The sequence below is a fragment of the Oryza glaberrima genome, chromosome 5 (genome assembly GCF_000147395.1).
Source record: "Oryza glaberrima chromosome 5, OglaRS2, whole genome shotgun sequence".
Classification (NCBI taxonomy): domain Eukaryota; kingdom Viridiplantae; phylum Streptophyta; class Magnoliopsida; order Poales; family Poaceae; genus Oryza; species Oryza glaberrima.
This window is the reverse complement of record NC_068330.1, coordinates 132,187-148,229: the sequence shown is the minus strand read 5'-3', so window position 1 is coordinate 148,229 and position 16,043 is coordinate 132,187. Positions and strand designations below refer to the sequence as shown.

General features: G+C 41.3%; 3 protein-coding genes across 5 annotated transcripts; 2 read left to right on the top strand and 1 right to left on the bottom strand.

Annotated features, from left to right (window-relative positions):
- The first annotated feature begins 210 nt into the window (after window positions 1-210).
- Window positions 211-3,851, top strand: LOC127774607 (uncharacterized). Its single transcript, XM_052300877.1, has 2 exons — window positions 211-394; window positions 959-3,851. Exon 2 carries the CDS (start codon window positions 981-983, stop codon window positions 1,521-1,523), a length of 543 nt encoding a protein of 180 aa, XP_052156837.1. The 5' UTR covers window positions 211-394; window positions 959-980; the 3' UTR covers window positions 1,524-3,851.
- A 5,120-nt stretch (window positions 3,852-8,971) lies between these two features.
- LOC127775039 (photosynthetic NDH subunit of lumenal location 5, chloroplastic-like) lies at window positions 8,972-15,991 on the bottom strand. Its single transcript, XM_052301348.1, has 8 exons — window positions 15,911-15,991; window positions 11,627-11,737; window positions 11,339-11,527; window positions 10,445-10,595; window positions 10,252-10,340; window positions 9,621-9,675; window positions 9,448-9,533; window positions 8,972-9,361 (listed from the first exon to the last, which is right to left on the bottom strand). The coding sequence occupies exons 1-8, from the start codon at window positions 15,974-15,976 to the stop codon at window positions 9,209-9,211; spliced, it is 900 nt and encodes a 299-aa protein (XP_052157308.1). The 5' UTR covers window positions 15,977-15,991; the 3' UTR covers window positions 8,972-9,208.
- On the top strand, window positions 12,636-15,025 carry LOC127775041 (uncharacterized). 3 transcript variants are annotated; one of them, XM_052301353.1, is made up of 6 exons: window positions 12,644-12,871; window positions 13,689-13,787; window positions 13,874-13,982; window positions 14,331-14,402; window positions 14,533-14,538; window positions 14,665-15,025. In XM_052301353.1, exons 1-6 carry the CDS (start codon window positions 12,702-12,704, stop codon window positions 14,782-14,784), a joined length of 576 nt encoding a protein of 191 aa, XP_052157313.1. In that variant the 5' UTR covers window positions 12,644-12,701; the 3' UTR covers window positions 14,785-15,025. The 3 variants fall into 3 exon arrangements, with proteins under 3 accessions (XP_052157312.1, XP_052157311.1, XP_052157313.1); XM_052301352.1 differs by having other exon boundaries at window positions 12,636-12,871; window positions 14,334-14,538; XM_052301351.1 differs by having other exon boundaries at window positions 12,641-12,871; window positions 14,331-14,538.
- Window positions 15,992-16,043: the final 52 nt, after the last annotated feature.

Genomic DNA, 16,043 nt, shown 5'->3' with positions numbered 1-16,043 from the left:
TTTTAGAGAAAAAAAAAACTCCATAACAAAGATGTTGGAAGGAAGAAAAAAAAATGTTGGGAGGAAGAAAAGAAAAGGTCTCAGTCTATATATATATATATATATATAAAATATATATATATATATATAGAGAGAGAGAGAGAGAGAGAGAGAGAGAGACGCAATGGCCCAATGAAGAAAAAAGCCCAATAATAGTAAGTAGAAAGCCCAACACAGACACAGAGACAGGGCAGAGGAAGAGGAAAAGCTGTTCGTCTCCCCAACCCCAACCGCGACGAACTAGGGCGACGGGCCATCGCCGTCGTCGCCGCCGCCGCCGCAGCTCGCGCTCGCTCTCCTCCTCTGGCGCCGTTCCTCTTTCTCCTGCGTCGCCCCATCGACCTCGACCGCTCAGGTAAGCATCCGCTCGATCCCCTCGCCAACTATCCCTTCAATTACCTACTTTTTAGGACGTTAGGATTTGCCATCGGAATCGCGGTGTTGCCGCGAATCCGGTAATTGATCTCTCGCCCACCTTCCTGCACATGCACTTTTTATGCAAAGAATCCTCCTAATAGCCAATTGTCTAGGCAGATCTGGCAGCCGAAGAAACAAAGATAGATGATCTTGAATTAGGGGATGACTCCTCCTTTTAAAATAAAAAAAATTAAGATAAATGCCACTACACTGTTTGCTCTGATTTAACTTGGCACACAGTCATGCCTAGTTTACAGCTTCTTCTTCTATGCTCCATACTCTGTCAGTATCAACCAAGCTGTATAAATGTTTCTCATCTTCCTTCACATACAACCAGCACAATGTGCTTCATTGTATTATGCTACCATATATGATGAACATGCGCTTTTTACGACTGCATTTCAATACCTCCTGTGTATGTGCTTGCTGCATTGTGTTACTACTTAAGTAAACTTCATGCTGATGCCTCAACCTGGTTTCCTTTTGGTTACTTCTATTGCAGCGTCTGTTTGTAACTTTCTGTTATGGGTGACTACACCATCCAGATTAGCACCAAGCTAATCGACCAGCTTGCTCGTGATGACGAGAAGATCAAAAAGAAAACCAGGAAACCCAAGCCTAAGAAGACTGTCAAACAACATCAACAAGAGCCCCAGGACAACTCAAGGGAACTCCCAGCTTCTGAACCCAAGGCTCCTCCTGGCTGGCCACTGCAGCCTCCCATGTATCTCCCCGTAACCCCTGCTCCTCCACCACCCCCACCTGCTTTTTCAGAGCTGGAAGCCATCCGTGCCGTTCTGGAAGAGAGCGAAAAGGTTCAGGAGAAGCTGGATAAGCAGCATGCTGGGATGCGCGATGAACTCATCAAGAAATCAAAAGACCTGCGTGACAAGGAGTTCAAGCTGCCGTACCAAAACCCCACGCCATGCACTGAGGAGAGGTCAAACTGCCGCCAGTGTTACGTGAGCAATGCACAGGACCCACTCAAGTGTGCTGAGGCAGTCAAGAGATTTGAAGCATGTGTTCGCCTGGCGAGGCAAAGGGGCAACACAAAAGTTGCTCAGTAGCCCTGGAAGATTTGTGATGAGGAAAGAACTGATATACGATTTTGCTTTGCTGTGATGATTTAATAACCTGGAATTTTGATGAGACCTAAGACATATTTCTACAATTCTAATGGCATCGCACCAGGCTAGGTGAGGAAGCTACAGATCCTTGAGTTTAGGGATTCTGTATTGCAAATATTGGGTAAAAATGAAACATGAATTCTGGGTGTTTTTCTCTGATTGGTATCATGAGTGAAAGCGTTATCCATACATAATCTATGCTGTTGCCATTTGCGTTTTGCAAAACCCTTATTACTCGTCTGCTTTTTACTCCCTGGTTTCTGTTGTGGTTTAGCTATGCTACTGCAGCATGGTTCTTCTTGTGGTATCAATCCCTGATTAAAACCCAACCATTGATAGTCATCTTGTGGGATTGAGCATTTTTTTTCTTACTGGTAACCGAGCAAGGCGAGCATGCATTAGTAACTGTTTAGTACTGCATTGTTGGCTTCTCCAACAAGATGTCTTGGTGTAAAGATAAGATGTCGAAGAACTTTATGGTGTAGTAGTTTCAGAAGTAGATATCTGATATCATAATGCACTATTACAGTCAGTCTTAAGCATTCATGGATGTTTAAGATGTTAGTCTTTCAGAAATCAGAATCACCTGGATGGAGTACCTTAATTTGCCTGGCTTACAATCTAGAATAGTGTTTTTGCTTGTGAAATGGTAGGTTCTTATGGAGACCTAAGAGATGGATTCCATCTGTGTAGGAGTTGGAACTTGGATTTCTCTTTTGCTATAATACTGTCTATGTTGCTGCTAAAAATAATCCACTGCGTGTAATAGCTACGGAGTACAAAAACAAGCCCAATATCTTTTTCAGCTTGATCAACTAGGTACAAGATGGAAAGCTAGTGCATGTGTTGTTTGCAGCTAATGTTTAAGTAATGTATACTCCATTTTACACTTGTGAAGGTCTTTTTAAGTGAAACATCTGCGGCTGTCGTGATGCCTGTATATACGGTCAAATGTATTGAATATCAGAAAGCGAAGGGTATAAAGAAATGGAGGAAAAAAGAAGGCAAGAAAGAGATGTTGCATAAACGCTCTCCATTAAATAATTCAGCTTTCATCCGTGACGTTTCAGATGAAAGGGCAGGGAACCAAAAGGCAGGCAAAGGTGTGAGTGAGGCTGACTAGCATTTCGCTTGCTCTTATCATCTTAAGATGATGGCCGGTAAACGTTCCTGACCAGACAAGGCCCCGTGCGAAAATTCGATCAATCAATCTATGAGTGGTAACAGGAATCTATCTGATAGTATGGTATCTGTCAAGAGATTAGTTACTTGTTGTGCTTGTCAGCTTCATCCTCTAGGTAAAGCCTGTGGTGCATTGCATATATACAAAACCTCAGCTTGAAGCTTCAGTTGGGAAAACAGAATGGTATAAAACTTCAGTTCAGCTGGGAGTACAAACAGGTAGCGTATAAAGTAGACTAGTACACATATACACACGCAGATGGAGTGGTTGGATGGATGGATGGATCATGAGCAGTGATGAGAGACGTACTACGCATTAGCACTTGCAGTGTCAACGTAAAGTTGATGGCACTGGCGCCTTGCAATTTCCCTGTCCTGATGGACTCTCTGATTCTACGCTTCAACGACTTTATGCTTGATGTGGTTATCCATTATTATAACTAAATGTTTTTGCAACGCCTGTGTTAATTTGTTTGCCTGTCATACATACATACATACATACATACATGCATATATTTTTACACTTACACCACCGAATACTGATCGCGTTGATCCATTTCATGGATGATTCTGAGCACACGCCTTTAAACTGTACAACTAGCTAATTGAATCAGATCGAGAACAGGCCATCCAATGATTACATTTATACAGGAGATGATAATAATAACATGAGTAATAAGAGTAGAGGCTGAAAATTTGGGAGAATATATGTGCCAAACTGCTCAATTAAGCTAGCTATGAGATCTGAATTTGATAGCAGTGCCAACTGCCCATGCATATATAATACTAGTAGAAAACAGTAATAATTTAAAACAGTCTTGGTTTATGCATGGTTTGATGTGCTGAACATCAAGGAAGCACCATGTAGATAGTAGAATTAATATGAGGTAGGATATATATGGAGGAGGGGAGAAGACAGGATGAGCAAGAAAGAAGAAGATAGAGATTACAGAGGGCAGGGCAGACGAACTGCAGAAATGAAGAAACTAAAGAAGAAGTAAAAATTAATCGGTGGTGATGTGTACTCCGATGACGATGACAAAGAGGGTGATGAGGGCGAAGTAGATGATGGAGTGGACGACGATGGACATGGCGCTGGTGTGCAGGTTGCCGAACTCGACGAAGTGGTGCCTCCCGGGGAGCTGGATGAGCAGCCCCGGCGAGAGCAGCACGAACAGCACCACCGCGATCACCACCGGCCCCCAGTCTGACATCCTTCCTAATTTCCTTTAATTAATGCTTGCTTTGCTTTCCTTCCTTAATCCTTCTTCCTCCTATTTCTTTCCCGATAGAGCTTCCTTCTTCTTCTTCTTCTTCTTGTTAGGAGCAGGAGGGTAGTAAGTAAGCGAGGCGAGCAGTAGTAGGAGCAGGTAAGGTAGGGTATGCAGATGCAAATGACTCACTCACTGTACTAGTATTGGCAACGTACGTACAGTACAGAGAGAATGAAAGAGAAAGAAGGTGAGGTGCGGTTCGTGGGAGTGGATGGATGGAAAGCACAGCAGAGAAGAGAAGAGAAGCGCAGGTTATTAGGCTCGAATTCGATCGGTGCCTGCTCTACACTGCAACTGCAACTGCACTTGTTGATCATGCTTTCATTGCCATTCCATATTTCTTTCTGTACCGGTTGTATGCGGTTGGTGCGGCTTCGCTTTCTGTTGCACATGCTGCTTGCGACTCATTGCTACCGTTTCCTCTTTCTCCACATAATACTCGCAGCAACCATCTACTGCTGTTACTTACTATACTACTTCTCTATTCACATCCCATCTATTAATCTATAGTATTATTACTATATGTGTATGTATTATCTGCTTATATATCTCGTTGATTGATTTCATCCTGCACTTGCAGCGATTACTTTGGTCGTCAAAGTCATCATTTTGCTGATTACCCGGAATTAAGGACGGACTCCTGTCTATATAGCATATATACTCCTGTCACAATAGGCAGCAGTACCATCGCTCGTCTTTATTTATTTATTTTTACATTTATTGATAACGGACACACAATGAATGAATATATATAATTTCATGCTGAGCTCAACTAGCAAACTAAACTAGTAAAAAATTAAATGCTTCTTGCATGCCTGAGCCTGACTCAGCTAGTGCTCACCTAATGACACTCGATCTTCTTTTCCTTTCTGAACAAGCTCAAACGCATTTGAAGAGAGCACTACTGCTAATTGCGTAGTAATTGCGTGTGCTAATTAGTTGCTAGTAATAGAGAGGAGCACAGACTGTTCGATGGTGCTATCTTAGCTAGCTGCAGCAGCAGGAGCTCCTCCCTTTTTAATGCTTGGACGGATTAGATAGAGGGGACTATTACAACCAATCTCAAGCTTGTGGCTCTAGTAAGTGCTTGTGTTTCATGTCTCGCTTTCAGCCTTTTCTTTCTATGGCCGGACCAAAATTTCAGCGCAAAAGGATATATAGATCAAACAAAATTTCTTTTCTTTTCTTTTCTTTTGTGCGTTGAAAAAGAAAAAGAAGCCGATCAAGGTCGGATACGCAACCAAAAGCCACAAGTATGTCTGGAACATATGGATTGAGCTATCAAGTTAAGTTGTAGCTGGTCCAGGAGGAGGAGATGACCAAATACAATCGATGGAGTGACCTGGATATGCTGCTGCCATTCAAAAGCAGAGCAGTACCTCAATCAATAATGCATGGACATTTTCATACCAGTGCAAAACATAGTATTCATCATCCATATATTTTTGTCCTTTTTTTATATATATATGGTGTGTTCCATTTCATTAATCCCCCCCCTTTTATGATGCATTCGTGGTGATCGACGGGTCTGTGTTGCTTCATCTGAATGAAATCATAACTACTTAACCTTTGCTCTGGAAATTAAGATGAAAATTATTAAGCCAGTTCTTAAACCAAATCATCAGATAGATGAATTGATGAGAGTAAAGCAAGGAATCTTTTTTTGGTGCCTAGGCTGCTTGCACAAGAAGATATATATCTCCATCAGCCTCTCCAACTAACCATTAATTTAAGAGATGATATAATCCAACTGCATTTGTGAGATGAGTAGAGACAACAGCAGTACATTCATTATCGATATCAGGATGGAAAATGTGCAGCTCAGTGACGCATGCAATCAGCCGAGATGTCGTGTCAGTGTGCTAATCTCAGGCCACCTTTCATCTGGATCGATCGCCTGCCTAATTCACTTACGTTTCTCCAACCTGTTGTTTGCCCTCTTAACTGTAATCCGCGTAAGCATACTGCAGAGGTCAAGCAAAGCGGCTGGCAGTAGCAGGCTTGAGCATTTAGTTTTTGGTTAGAATCTAACAACATGATTAACAAATCGATTAACTTTCTTCAGCTGAAACTCTGATTAAGATGGACCGAGCAGCTGAGTTCAGTTTGTTCAGATGCTACGTTATGCTGCCAGTACCTTTCTGGTTATTTAATCATTATTATGCTAGGCAGATACCAAATTTAATTCAGTTCCGGGTGGAGCTAGCAACGCCACACCACACCACACCACACGGATAAAATTCTTGGAGATTTGTTCAATATAGATTGTGAAATACTACACTCTATAGATGTGTGATCTATCCTGAAGCTTGGTTGCAGGAATAGAATAGGATGGATATATGGATGGTCAGTCGGTTGTACTGTGCACATAATGTGTAGCTTTTGTTTTGTAGCTCAACTTAATTTGACATCCATCCAGCTCCAGGTCCAGGCCCAGGTCCAGGTCCAGGGCAGTCGCTGTGAATGGCGATGGGGCAACTACTTCATGCTTTCCATTACCATTGTGCCACGCAAAATGCCACCAAAATTCTTCCTCCTTGGGACCCTGCTGCTACTGTACTGATGCTGCCCTGCACTCCCAATGGTTTTGGTTGCACTTGCAGCAATTAATTAAACTGCCTCTGCTGACTATATGTTATTAGTATCTCCCTATTATAGTACGAGATAACTCTTGAGGTTTACAAACTACCACATTAACAATTATATTGTGTTGATGTAGATTAATTGACACAGTTTTATACAAAATATAATTGTATCTATTGAAAAACAAGGTAAGAGTTGTGTATGAAATCTAAAACATATTCTTAAAAATCTATTGTACGCAAAATACAATTGGACGTATAGACATAGAAGCTAGTGGTAGTATATCAAATGTAATTCTACTTTCAAAGATCTATTGTATACAAAATACAAATATCTATGGAAACAAAATATATGTGTATGCCAAATCCAGCTCTTACTAAAAAGAAAAAGAAAAAAATTGGCTTCGCGTAATTTTGCGTGGGAAATTTGCTAGTTGTAATTTACTTGAAATGCTATGAATGGTGCACTTTTGATTTTGCTACATATATATGTGGAGGAAGAAACTAAGTAATGAGTAACTCTGAAATCAATTCCTTTGAGTCACAATATTATGCCAAGAATTGGAAGGAACACACAAATAGTAGTACAAATTAACGAGCTAAGGTGAGTAGAGATGATGGATGGAGGTGCATATATACTGCTATACATATGCAATTGAGATTACCTAGAAGAAACAAAGAGAGAGAATCAGGGAGAGGAGCCAAGGTTGATCTGGACGCCGATGGCGACGAGGAAGATGGCGTCGAGGGCGAAGAAGAGGATGGTGTGGACGAGGATGGAGACGACGCTGGTCTGGAACTTGCCGAACTCGATCAACCTGCACTTGCCTGGTATCTGGAACAGAAGCCCCGGCGACAGCAGGATGAACAGCACCCAAGATATCAGCACCGGACCCCAGTCCTGCATCTTCTTCTCCTTGCTTGCTTCTTCTTCCTCTTCTTGCTTGCTTCTTCCTGTTGCTCTTCTTCTTCTTCTTCTTCTTCCTACTGATGATGATGCTCGAGGCTTTCCTCCTTGTGAACGAACCAACCAACCAAGGATCGGATATGATGATGATATAGGAGAGGAGAGGATGCTGCCTACTGGAGTAGTATTACATTCTTCTCTACATACAAGTATGGATATGCAGCTGACCACAAGGTCCACTCGATGAGGAATGTGCGGTGGAGATATATATATCTACCCACCATAATGTTTACTATACTACACTAGTACTTGCTGCCTATAGTCCCATCACTTGAATTGCATATAAGAAAAAGATTGGATATAAACTCCCCTCTTTTTTTTACTAGTAATTATTATAGCCCAGTTTCCTGATTAAAAATTGTAGTATTATTAACCCAGATTAAGCTGTGTTGTTGCAAGTCAAGTCACAGCAACACTAGCAACAGCCCCGTTCGAATGTCCTGAAAACGGTGGATTAAATTTTGGATTAAAGTGGCATGCTTTTCAAACTGCTAAACGGTGTGATTCGTGCGAAAACTTTTTATATGAAAATTGTTCTAAAATATCAGATTAATCCATTTTCAAGTTTATAATAATTAAAACTCAATTAATCACACGTTATTATCCTCTCATTTTACGTGAAACACTTAATCTTTAATCTTTAGGAGATTCAAACACCACCAAATTCATCGGTTATTTCCTCATCAGCTGCAAGCCTGCAATGTAGTACTTAGGTAGCATCAGCTAGTTCTTTCTACCTAGTGCAGCGCCCAGTATAAGGCCAAAACCAGAGGATGTTCAAAGAGCAACTGAGGGGTAAAGTTTTCACGTGTCATATCAGATATTATATAGGATGTCGCATCGGGTATTTGGGCACTAATAAAAAAACTAATTACAGAATCCATCAGTAAACCACGAGACGAATTATTAAGCTTATTTAATCCATCATTAGCAAATGTTTACTATAGCACCACATTGTCAAATCATGGAGCAATTAGTCGCAATCTGTGCAATTAGCTATTTTTTAGCATATATTTAATACTTCATGTTTGTGTTCAAACGTTTGATGTGATAGGATGAATTTTAGGGTGAGATGTAAATAGGGCCTTAGTAAATACTCCCTCCGTCCCAAAAAAAAGGCAAATCCTGAGTTTCCGTGTACAACTTTGACTGTCCGTCTTATATGAATTTTTTTTATAATTCTTATTTTCATTGTTGTTAGATGATAAAACATGATTAATATTTTATGTGTGACTTGTCTTTTTAATTTTTTTCATAATTTTTTCAAATAAGACGAACGGTCAAACGTTGGGCACGGAAACGAGGGTTTGTTCTTTTTTTTTAGGACGGAGGGAGTATGCAGCAACAAAAGGTATTGGGAAAGGAGTAACTTTAGTCTGCGTAAGCACGAAAAGACAGACATTTGATCTTTCATGAACCACAACATTATTTCCTGACCCTCGACAGGTAAGAACGTTTTATTCCAGCCGAACAATAGAGGATTCTTCTCAACTTAGAAATCTTGGCCTCAACTCAGCATGATCTCTGACTGCGCGGAGAACATGCGATAAGTTCACAGCTTACTATGAAACCGAAAACAGCAAAGTCTCCGGGGGAAGAAGATTAACCCTCTGGCACCTATTAGACCACTGGAAGCTCCCCACACTCACTGATGACCACCTTCTTCTTCGGGCGGTCCCCTCTGTCAGTCTCCTGCGATTCGATCATCTTAACGATGTCCATGCCTTCAATAACCTGCCCAAACACGACGTGCCTCCCATCCAACCAAGGTGTCTGCATTCGCAGGTAGCAGTCAGCGCAATGTAATTTTGAGTGAGTTTCGACACTAGTACACAGTGAACATATCAGTACAGTGTTACCTTGACAGTGCAGATGAAGAACTGGCTGCCATTGGTGTTTGGCCCAGCATTGGCCATGCTGACCACTCCAGGTCCAGTATGAACCACTACAAACATTACAAGACATATAATCAGCACAACCACAAGATAAGAAGCAGAAAGAACGATCAGATTAGGTCATTTGTCAGACGTACATTTGAAGTTCTCGTCTTTGAAGGTCCGGCCATATATGCTTTTCCCTCCAGTACCCTGAAATATTCATTTTTTGAAACCTACTTTATCCACATGCAGAAGTTGAAAGCTGAATGGTTTGATGTAGGCTAGGTCAAAAATTCATAATTCATGAAACCAGGCAGCTGCATGATTTAATTTAGGCCATCAATTTAAAGAAAAAGGATTTGGTGCTAATCTCCTTGTAATCTAGCCATGAAGTCAATAATCACTGCATACACATTATGCTGATCACAAACTACCAATTCATACTCATAATGTACATGATGCAAAGCAGTATAATGATCTAAAACACCATAGGGCAAGCACTGAAGTGCATAACACAAAGTTGTATAATGATCCAAAACACATATATAGGTCAGCTTTCTATCCAAAACAGCATAAAGCGCTAACATTGATAAAACAAATCAAACTTTTTTTTTTGGAGAAATAGTTGGCTCAATGGTGATAGATAGAAACAAACACATGAGCTCATTCAGTGTTGTGAGTAATGTTACACTATGTGACTTTTTCCAATAGAGTTTGTCAGATGAAACAGAGGAACAAGTGCAACATAGGAGTAGATTATAAAGAAAGTAAATAATGAAGACATACGTTGCCCTTGTCAAAGTCTCCTCCCTGAATCATGAAGTCCTTAATGACACGGTGGAAACTGGACCCCTTGTAACCAAACCCTTTTTCTCCTGAAAAGGAAAAGGGCAATGGTATGTGTATCATGCACCAAATCTGGGTAATCCTGTAAAGTAGTAGATGACAGAAGAGAAGAAAAGCAAGAAGCCCTTTGTACCAGTGCAAAGAGCACGGAAGTTCTCTGCGGTCTGGGGAACATCATCCCCGTATAGGCCAATAACGACCCTCCCAACGTTCTTCCCAACAGGGTTTCCGATGCTTATGTCAAAGTACACCTTGTTTGTGATTTTGGACTGGAGGTCCACTTCCTGCAATGTATGGGAGAAGTTTAGCAAAACTGAAAGAATAAATTTGAAGCGTGGTATCCAGTTCTCCCACATAGGGTAAGAATAATCGATACTTGCGCTGTTCTTTTATGTATGATGTTAATTGAACTAACCAACGTCATATATTAAAGGAAGGAGGTAGTATATCGTAAGTTAACATCTAGTGGAGGAAAACATGAAAGCGCATAGTGCACATGGTAAAGGAAAACCCAGCTTTCAGTAGTACAGAAGGGCAACGTGTTTCCTCACAATGTTGCAGGCAGTCACTGATGATGAATAACGTGTTTACATTCAGTGCACATACAAGGTAAGACCTGTAAGTAGCAGAACCCTATGGTCGAGGCAACTAAAATTATTAATCAGAGCAGGTGAATACATAATAAAGCATTGGTGATGATAAGCCTGAGATTGCAATTTTGGTAGCATAAATTTCACCTGGTGATTTAAAAATCTGATAACAAAATTTGACATACAAAGGCATTACTAGTATTAGTTTTAATTTAATGGTGTTGGAAGGTTGAGGTCATCTGTGCTAACCCAATATCTCTTCCTCCAAAGAGGCAACAAACAGGGGCCGGTATTGCGGAGGCTGATTGCATAATAATAGTCCAGTAAGGTGGAGTAGTAAATTTGACTACTAGACAGGATTACAGGAATGGATGCGGTGCGGCAATAGAAAGATATATGTAGGGCAGATAAAAGAAGAAGATCCGGGGACACAGTACCTTGGGGTCAGCGGTGGCGGAGGAGACGAAGCGCGCGCGGCTGTGAGCAGCGGAAAGCGCAGGAGTGAAACCTCCAAAGACGGCCGATGAGGGGAGGCGTGCGGTGCCGGTGCCGGTGCGGATGGAGAGGAGCGGCGAGGGGGTTTTGGAGGCGAGGAGGGCCCGCTCCGCCGCCGGCCGCGCGATGGCCTGCAGTGCAAACACAAGAGAAGAAAGAGAGACGATAATAAGATTGAGAGCTCGGTGGGGAAGAAGAGGAGAGCAGAGGCCATGGATGAGTGAGCTTACGAGTGTGGCGAAGGAGGTTGCGGCCGCCATTGTTGATGTTGAGGAGGACACCCTTTCTCTCTCTCTCTCGCTCAGGTGGATTGGGATTGGATAGGTAGATAGGGCATTGCACTGGGATGAATGGATGGCATTTTTGCATATGTGTGCACAGGAAATACAATAATCACACACACCTCCTTCATTGGGGGAAGTACTATATTTTGTTTTTGGGACCAAAAGCATCTGTTAAATCAACTCTATTTGTCCCAATCCAACTATTTAAAATTTATTTATTTACAGTGTCTCTTTCTATAATATATCGGTAAATTATCAATTATTCTACAATATACCATCGGACTATACTATTTTCAAAAATACTCAAAATACACCCTATAAGGTTAATATTTGATTTATCCTACCATAAGTTTCAGAAGAAAAAAAATGCTAGTTTATGCACTAGTTTCAAGATTTTACATTTTTATATTTTTTTTTGAAAAAATGATTTATCCATTATATACTGCAAGAATTTTTTTTGCTGTTTTTAATGTAACTTTTTTCGAGAACATATCTCATTTCTAATGTAAATTATCTTTTGCGTAAGTAATTTCTCTCTCATAAAAAACTCAAAAATATTTTTTTTAAAAAAGTGAAAACTTGAAATTTATATATAAACTTTAATGTTGGGTAAGTAAGCTACATAAACAATTCATATTTTTAAACCCTTAGATGAATAAATTAATTGTTAACCTTATATGTATTTTGGGTATTTTTTAAAACTAGGACCTGAGTAAATATTTTTCTTGAGTTTTAGGTTATAAGACTTCACATTCATATATGTCTAGATCTATTAACACATATATAAATATGAACAATGCTAAAAAATAAGAATAGGAGGTGGTATTATTTTTTTTGGGTAGAGAGAGAGAGGGGAGGGGTGGGGGGCGCATAGGAGGCAGGAGGTAGTAAAATGGGCTGATGGGCATAGTATTCACGGGGGCCCATGTAATAGATGGGATGGGCTTGAACACACATGTAATGTAACAATAGCCTCGGTCGAGGTGAGGTGGAAGAAGCAAAGCAATCTCCGTGAGCGGTGATGGCGCAGCAGTGGCGATCTCTCCTCTTCCTCCTCCTCGTGCCCTTCGCCGCCGCCGCCGGGCAGGATGCGCCGTTCGTGGTAGCACAGAAGAAGGTTGCGCTGTCCCGCCCGGGTCCAGGCGTGGAGCGCCTCGCCGTCACCCTCAACCTCTACAACCAGGGTTCCGCGTCAGTCCCCTCCCCATCTCATCTCCCTCTTCCCCCAGATTTAGATCCACATCTCTCTCTCTCCCTCTCTTCACTTTGTTAACCTATTATTGCTCTATCCGCCTTTCCTTATTGATTAATTCGCATAGGTCAAAAACAACGGGAATTCCTACTGTTAGCTAGACTTGATAGATAGCCGCGAGCCCATGTTTCCCTTTCTCTGTGTAATAATGTCAAGCTGACTCACTTGTTGATAACACAAATTATCACGCTACTATTGTGCATATATACTACTCCTACATGACATGACATGATTGATAGTCACATACACACACATCAATCGCTAATCCATTTCTCCATCTATCTAACCACACTGCTATTTTAGGGAAGGGGAACCGGAATCCTCATTATGGGGGTGTTTACATCCAGGGTTGTAAAGTTTTGGCGTTTCCGGGTATTATATAGGGTGTCGCATTGGGTGTTCGGCACTAATAAAAAAACTAATTACAGTAAACCGCGAGACGAATTTATTAAGCCTAATTAATCCATCATTACCACATGTTTACTGTAGCACCACATTGTCAAATCTTAGAGCAATTAGGCTTAAAAGATTTCATCTCGCAAAGTAGTCGCAATCTGTGCAATTGGTTATTTTTTTAGCCTATATTTAATACTTCATACAGGTGTTCAAACGTTCGATGTGATAGGGTGTAAAATTTTGGGGTGGGATCTAAACAGGCCCTATATTCTTCACTGCCAGTGCCATCAACCATTCATCTTCTATTATTCTATCATGTTGTTTACTACTCTCTCTCTCTCTCTCTCACATTTTTTACAGGACCGCCTATGATGTTAGCTTGAACGACGACTCTTGGCCACAGGAGGCTTTTCAACTTATCTCTGGAACCACATCAAAGATTGTGGAAAAACTTGATCCGTTAGTAACAACACTTACTAGTTACTTATGCTTTCTCACACCAATATTTGCCCTTTGACAATCCTTTTTACCTCTTGTGCTTTCAGTGGTGCTACTGCTTCCCACAACTTCATCTTGGAGACCAAAGTGCAGGGCAAGTTTCAGGGCTCTCCTGCCATTATCACATACCGTGTTCCCACAAAGGCCGCACTTCAGGTACATCAAAATTTTCATACTTACACTTCAGGTACTCATGCAATTTGATGCTTGTCATATGCTTTGTTTCACAAGTTAAACTTGAATTTTCGTTTCGTGATGCTTTGTTTCACATGCCATCACAATCGAGTGAGTATACCGTTAGTATTGAGCACCGGATGAGCCTTTTCTAAGGACTGCAGTGTGATCGATCTCATTATTCCATGGATCATAGTGAAAGGGGCTAACTTTGCTCAGCTTAAATAGCTCATTACGACCCTAGTACTTGGTGTTCTAATTATCATTTTCACCATACTATTCCTGCACTATTCTCTTCTTGAGTTTAAACTGCCAATTATTTTTCTCAAGGAGGCTTACTCAACGCCCATGTTTCCACTTGATATTCTTGCTGAGAGACCTCCCCAACAGAAGTTTGAATTGGTTAGTTATCTCATACCATTTGCTTTCATTAAGAGTAAAACCTTTCCTGATTCTTATGTCTCAACGCCTTACTTTTTTGGTGCTGGTACTCAACTTATGGATATGCAACTTTTGCACTTGACCTTTCCAGGCTAAGGTACTGCCATTGCCCTCTGTTTTATGTAAACTTATGTGTTTTATCTAAGTAGGAAATAGGCGATAAGAAAAGAAAACCATATGGCTAGACATTGTGATCTAATGTGTTAACAAACGTCATCTGCAGAGACTTGTGGGGAAATATGGGTCGCTGGTCTCCGTTGTTTCCTTTGTCGGTGTGTTTATCTACCTGGTTGCAAGCCCGTCAAAATCCACTGCTGCAAAAGGAAGCAAGAAGAGGCGCTAAATCTGTTTTGTTGCCTTTTTTTTGTTGTACTTGGTTTTACAAGAATGTACTCTCTCAGGTTTTATAAGGTTCTCCTATGTACTCTAAGGGATTAACTAGACTAAGGCATCATCTGTCATTTTGGCCTTCTGTAGTTGAGCATCTCGGGTGAGGCCTGAGCTGACTGACTTAAAATCAGAGGTGTAGATTTGATACATCTTAAATCATTTTAGTACATTCAACCTTTTGTGCCTGGTTCTCATTTCATCTCCCGTCATGGGTCAAGGGTAAGAGTGTTGTCTATTGTGATTCGGATAGGGCTTGAACCTAGCTTCAAGCGATGTTCTTGGGGAGATTTTGTTTGATTGCTACTGTAAGCGGTAAGATAATAGTGTATGATATGGTAAGCTTAGCCGTTTCTTTTTTTTCCCTGAGGAGCAGGTGAATTGTACAAGGAGCAGATGATGGATTGAGAGGCGAATTCACAGGGTAATATGTTTCCCTGTCTCCTGAATTGCTAGTTCAGATCCTATTCTACGATGTACTGCGGAAAGGGACCACATGATGCATGTTATTGAAAATTGACACTGGTGCATCTTGTGTTCTGCATATCTGAGCCTTGATGGAAAGAAATTATAATTCTTTGAGTTAGAACTAAACTGAGGTATGAATGGCTTTTTTTTGGTTTTTCACGGTGGTGCAGCGCTCAGGTGTGTGTTGGGGGGAGGAGCAAGGGGATGTAAGGAGGACTCTGTTTTTACAACCGTAGAGATAAGTACTGGTAAGTATGAATCAATCATCGTCCTATTTGTGTGCTAAAGCTTGGAAAGACAAGATGATGCAGATGCAGTACAAACCGCTTACTACTCCAAATAACATGATGCTGGGGCAGGAGCCTTGTGGAAGTTGGCCCACCCAATTAACTGCACAGAATTCTAGCCTATCTGCCCACTATCAGTCACATAGGAGTATATATAAGCAGCAGCTAGGGGGGCTAAAGAAGGAAGAAAAGCAGATAGAGACCTGAATCCTCAACTCAACTGCAAACAACTCTTTCTTACACATAGCACATACTAGGCACATAGGAGTTACTAGAGATACTACTAGGAGTAGTAGCAATAGAGCATCAACATAGGAGGCAGCTTACCAATGGAGAGCTTGTGTGGGCAGCTTGAGCATGAACATGAGCAGCAGCTGCACCAATCCTCCTCATCTTCACTTCTCCCCTACTGCTTCCTTTCTGCTCCAGAGCCTCTTCCTGTCCCAGGCTTCCCTGCCGG

Bases quoted from the DNA above. Each gene is read 5' to 3' on its own strand.
- LOC127774607 (XM_052300877.1), top strand. From the start codon at position 981: ATGGGTGACTACACCATCCAGATTAGCACCAAGCTAATCGACCAGCTT.
- LOC127775041 (XM_052301351.1), top strand. From the start codon at position 12,702: ATGGCGCAGCAGTGGCGATCTCTCCTCTTCCTCCTCCTCGTGCCCTTC. The intron at 12,872-13,688 runs GTCAGTCCCCTC...CATTTTTTACAG, and splicing joins CTCTACAACCAGGGTTCCGC to GACCGCCTATGATGTTAGCT. The intron at 13,788-13,873 runs GTTAGTAACAAC...TTGTGCTTTCAG, and splicing joins ATTGTGGAAAAACTTGATCC to TGGTGCTACTGCTTCCCACA.
- LOC127775039 (XM_052301348.1), bottom strand. From the start codon at position 15,976: ATGAGGAGGATTGGTGCAGCTGCTGCTCATGTTCATGCTCAAGCTGCC. The intron at 11,738-15,910 runs GTAAGCTGCCTC...CATTCATCCCAG, and splicing joins CCCACACAAGCTCTCCATTG to TGCAATGCCCTATCTACCTA. The intron at 11,528-11,626 runs GTAAGCTCACTC...TTTGCACTGCAG, and splicing joins CAACCTCCTTCGCCACACTC to GCCATCGCGCGGCCGGCGGC.